Source organism: Urocitellus parryii, chromosome 7 (assembly GCF_045843805.1).
Source record: "Urocitellus parryii isolate mUroPar1 chromosome 7, mUroPar1.hap1, whole genome shotgun sequence".
Classification (NCBI taxonomy): Eukaryota; Metazoa; Chordata; class Mammalia; order Rodentia; family Sciuridae; genus Urocitellus; species Urocitellus parryii.
In genome coordinates this window covers 137,140,571-137,145,928 of record NC_135537.1, presented here as the reverse complement: position 1 = coordinate 137,145,928, position 5,358 = coordinate 137,140,571, and the positions used below count along the sequence as shown (strand labels likewise).

Below are 5,358 nucleotides of genomic sequence, written 5' to 3'. Positions count from 1 at the left end.
AGAGCTGAGTTTTAGAACAACTGTTTCCCCTGGTCCTTCAACTACATTCACTCACAGAGTCATTGCACATGGAATTTTGGGCTCTATTTTAGGGGAGGAATGGCATCCTAAGAAGGAAAAAGAAGTGCTTAGTTCGTTTTCAAACTAAATAGTTGGTATTTAGGGCATCTCCAACTTTTATTTCTGCCATTTCTTATACATATCATGTCCCTGCAGGATGGTTAGTGGATTAAAACCCTTAGACTTCATGTGGGTTTTGAGGGTGGCCAGCCATTTCTGCTCCCTGCCCTGCCATGATGGAGACATATGAGGAGAGAATACTGGAGGAGACTACAAGTTTTCAGAAGGTTTGGGGTATGATTTTAGCTCCATTTATATTATTAATGTTGACAGATGCCTTACGGTGACTTCCAGTACTGAGTCCTAGATGAGCCAGCGGGTCCCAAGATTCAGGAGCAGCTTCATCCAGCTTGCTTAATCCAGTTACTTGGGGCTGCACACAGCTTCAGTTCCCTAAGATTTAAACGTAGGATTCCACCTCAGTTTAACCCAGTGTTTAGAGAAAGAGCTCAAGGTACATGTCTTACCCAAGCACACTAGGACAGTCACACAGGTGTGATGGAGGTAAAGTCACAGCCCTCATTGTTCTTAGGTGAAACTACCTGATATATATGCATGCAGGGAAGGAAATTTCATGGAATCAAACTTGAGCACCAGTTTCATCCTTGTGGGGCTCTTTGGGGACACCCCAAATGCCACGCTCCTTTATACTATGACCTTCATCATTTTCTTGATGGCCCTAGTTGGGAACGCTCTCCTCATTCTTCTCATCCACTCAGAGCCCTGCCTCTGGACCCCCATGTACTCCTTCATCAGCCAGCTGTCTCTCATGGATCTCATGTACATCTCTATGACCGTGCCCAAGATGCTGGTGGGCCAGGTCACAGGAGACCATATCATCTCCTCCACAGGCTGTGGGATCCAGATGTTCTTCTACCTGACCCTGGCAGGAGCTGAATATTTTCTTCTGTCGGCCATGGCCTACGACCGATATGCTGCCATCTGTAGACCTCTGCATTACCCACTGTTGATGAACCACAGGGTCTGCCGGCTGATGGTGTCCGGATGCTGGTTCCTGGGAACACTGGATGGCTTGCTGCTTACCCCCATCACCATGAGCTTCTCCTTCTGCAAGTCCAGGAAGATCCTGAGCTTCTTCTGTGAGATCCCTGCCCTGCTGAGGCTCTCCTGCTCGGACGTCTCCCTCTACAAGATGCTCATATACCTGTGCTGCATCCTCATGCTCCTCGTGCCCACCCTGGTCATCTCCAGCTCCTACACCCTCATCCTGCTCCTCATCCGCAGGACAAGCTCAGCCAAGGGCCGCAGGAAGGCGCTGGCCACCTGCTCCTCCCACATGACCGTGGTGTTGCTCTTCTTTGGTGCCACTGTCTACACCTACATGCTCCCCGGCTCCTATCACACAGTGCAGCAGGATATGATGGTGTCAGCCGTCTACACCATCCTCACTCCCTTGCTGAACCCCCTCATCTACAGCCTCCACAACAAAGACATCACGTTGACTCTGAGGAGCCTGGTTCAGTCAAGGTGGTGCCACCAAAGGGTCGTGAGAGGAAACCTAAGAGGGAGTGCCTGGGAGTGAGCCTGCTTCTCTCCTCTGTCCCTTCTCCTCTCCTGATCTCCCCTGTCTGTTGTCCTTGGGACCCAGGGCCCAATGTGGATCCCTCCCTCAGTCCCACTCCCCTGCCTGGAGCTTCTCCTCCACTCTGCTTATTTATCCTGTTTATCTCAGTGTATTTTACTTCTTGAAATCCATTGAAAATTGTCACTTTAGTTGACCTAGCATCTTTTTCTAACCTCCCTCCATCCTGGGTTCACAGGTAATATCCATGAGACCTAAGTGCCAGCCTTAGCCTTAACAGAGACTCACTGTGCAGACCTCAGACCTTGTAGAGCCCTGGAGGGGCCATTGGCTGCTCCCTCACTCTCGGCTGCTCTGTAAGACATCACTGATCTGTGACAGCCATGTGCTCCCAGCAGTCTGATACCGTGCCTCAATAAGTACAGAGGGGCATAGTTTTCTCAATGTTAAAAGAGCTTTGATTCTTCACATCATGTACAACCACAAGAATGAGCCCTAATTAGAATAAGTTATACTCTGTATATGTATGATATGTCAGAATACACTCTACTGTCATGTATATCTAAAAAGAACCAACTTTTAAAAAGTGAGCTTTAGGGGTGTAAACACCAGTGGTTTTAATACTACTGAAAAAATAGTCATTAATATTAAAGTCCAGGGAGATAATAGGTTCATCTAATTTTACAGGATGTAAATAAAAGTGGCTTCATATATAATTCTTTGGAATTTATACTACTGTAGACAGTGGTGTACTGTATTTACATTGACTACAAAAACTGTCTTGGAGGATGGGAATTCAGGAAATTTATACGTCTAAGCAATTTTCTTTTGAATTTATTCATTTATTTTGGTACCAGGGATTGAACCCAGGAGTGCTTAACCACAAAACCACATCCCCAACACATTTTATTTTAAATTATGGGAGAGGGTCTCACTAAGTTGTATAGAGCCTTGCTAAGATTGTTCTGCCTCAGCCTAGCAAGCCAAGCTTTTTTCTTTGAAACTAGGGAAGCCAGTAAAATGATTTTGGACTGGTGACTAGTCTGTGCCCTCCCTGCCAAGTATCATGCTGCCAAGGACATGTCTGTGTGTCTACCAGCACCAGATCACGGTTGCTTTCAAGACCAATACAACATGTGTGTTGAGTGCTTATGGAACATAAGGAGGTAGGAAAACATACATCATCTCTGACTAAGAGGCAAGAAAGTGACCGGAGTCCTGAGGTCATCAGTCATGCCAGGTGGCACCCTGACCTCACCTTATTTACTACCAAGGAAGGGAAGCTGGGTGCTTTGGGACCAGAGCACCATCATCAGGGCTGAAAAGCAGCCTCTGCCAGCCATGGCAGCTCCATACTATGTTTCTAGCTGACCATCACTCCTGCAGGTTTTATTAGGGGAATTTGCCTGAATTGGGTCAAAAGGGTCATCTATGAAGAAAAAGGAGCTTGTCTAAAGGTAGTTAGGTTGCTAGGTGTACAGACTGATGTGATTAAACTAAATACATAAAAGGAACAAAGCTGATCAAGTGAACACCAGCACTGTAAGTCATCCTAACACCATCAGGGCCTGGTTGGTATCATTGCACTTATTATTTTTTTGCTGGTGTCATTGGGAAGTCCTGTGCAACCATCCATCAAGTTTATGGGATTTTACTTGGCTTTTGTTTTCTTGGTTTTTAACAAGTGTTTTGCTTATCTGTTTACCTTCTGGAGAACAATGTGCAAGGGGAAATGGAAGTCTTTGTTGAAGTTGCAGATGGACTCTGAGGTTTAGATAGAGATGTGAAAGGGGAGGATTCCCAGCTGCCCTCTGAGTTCTAGCCACTGCCACTCAACTAATGAAGAGCCATGTGACCTCTGACAGCCTTTGGTAGCCTGTGACTTTTCTCATGTTATTTTAAGATGAGGAAGAGAAACTTTTTTTTTTTTTTTTTTTTTAGAGAGAGAGAGTGAAAGAGGAGAGAGAGAGAGAGAGAGAGAGAGAGAGAGAGAGAGAGAATTTTTAATATTTATTTTTTAGTTCTCGGCAGACACAACATCTTTGTTGGTATGTGGTGCTGGGGATCGAACCCGGGCTGCAAGCATGCCAGGTGAGCACGCTACTGCTTGAGCCACATCCCAGCAGAAGAGAAACTTCTTAATCAAATTTCCTGAGGAGGAGGTGCCCTGGGCTGCCTTGAACTTAATGTAACAATTAGTTTTTGGAATTATTACAATTATTATTATGCCCTGGAATACCTACCATAGGTGCCCACCCCATGCCAATCAAGTGGTGGGCACCCACAGTGACTGTGCGTGGTTTCTGGAGATCTGCTTTCCCTGGCTTTATACTATTGTGTTTTATGCAGTTGATCCCTGTTGTAAGTACCATGTATTTATTGATTTTTATGTGTAGGATTAAATTGCCTAACTATACCATTATTTATGAATACCTTCTATTGTTGATGAATGTATATGTTGTCTTCAGTTTTTAGCAATTTCAAATAATGCTCCTATCTACATTTTTGTACTTGTGTCCTATTAGCATGATTTTTAAAAATGATTGTTATTAATAATATACTGTCCATTAAAAAAAACTGGAAGAAAGGATTTTGAAAGTTTTTACCATGAGGAAACAATTAGTGTCTAAGGGAATAAAGTTTTGGCTTAATATGAATATTGCATAATGTATACATGTGTCCAACATTACATAGCACCCCATTAATATGTGCATTTTTACTTTTTTTGTAACAGTGCAAGTTAAATTGAAATATTAAAATCATTGTTATTAAGTACATTACACTAATTCAGATAGAACACTATAGTTTATGATATGTTTTACTATTTTTTAAAAATTTATTTGGTACTGGAGGTTGAACCTAAGGACACTTAACCACTGAGCCACATATCCAGAACTCTATATATTTTATTTAGAGACAAGATCTCACTGAGTTGTTTAGGGTCTTGCTAAGTTGAGGCTGGCTTTGAACTCACAGTACTCTTGCCTCAGCCTCCCAAGCCCCTGAGATTACAGGCTTGTGCCACCACACCTGGCCTATTTATTTTATTTTTAATTAACTAATTATAATTCTATAACTTGAAGTACAATGTGGGTTTCAATATTGATTTGTTGTATATCCTAAGATCAATAAGTGAATCCTCATCCAGTGAGAATGGCTATCTGAAAAAAAAAAAAAATAGAAGTAACAAGCCCTGGCAAGGCTGTGAATCACTCCCCTGTTGTAAATTACCTGAAGAAAAATATATTAGGAGTGATTTCTATATAAGCATTTTATTTTTTATAAATGAGGGATTTGAGCACAGACTAACTCTTTCTCTTTAGGCAAGGAATGCATTGGAGTCTAAATCATTTGATACATAGTGACCACATTGGGTTAGTACAGTAACAAACACCATCTATTTCATTCAGAAGATATTTGCTGCAGGGGCTAAGCTACAAAGTAACCAGGACCTAGAGTGAGGATGGTGGAGTAGAAGTGAGTGTGTCAGCCAGGAAGCCAGAGTGTTCCCTCTGCATCTGCTATCTGCTGTGTGCTCCCTGCTGAGCTGGGGAGGAGACTCTGCACTTCCAGGCCTCAGGGAGGTCACCATAGCAACCCTGGGAGCTCATGTCCTGCAGTGCTGCCAGAACTGCAAAAACTGTGTTCTGGGGTGTGGGAACCCAGGGAAATCCCTGTTGCCTCCAGTTGCCACA

The 5,358-nt window shown here is 43.4% G+C and overlaps 1 protein-coding gene across 1 annotated transcript; it reads left to right on the top strand.

Moving 5' to 3' along the window:
• The first annotated feature begins 694 nt into the window (after positions 1-694).
• LOC144256199 (olfactory receptor 2T3-like) lies at positions 695-1,663 on the top strand. The gene has a single exon (XM_077801267.1). The coding sequence runs from the start codon at positions 695-697 to the stop codon at positions 1,661-1,663; it is 969 nt and encodes a 322-aa protein (XP_077657393.1).
• Positions 1,664-5,358: the final 3,695 nt, after the last annotated feature.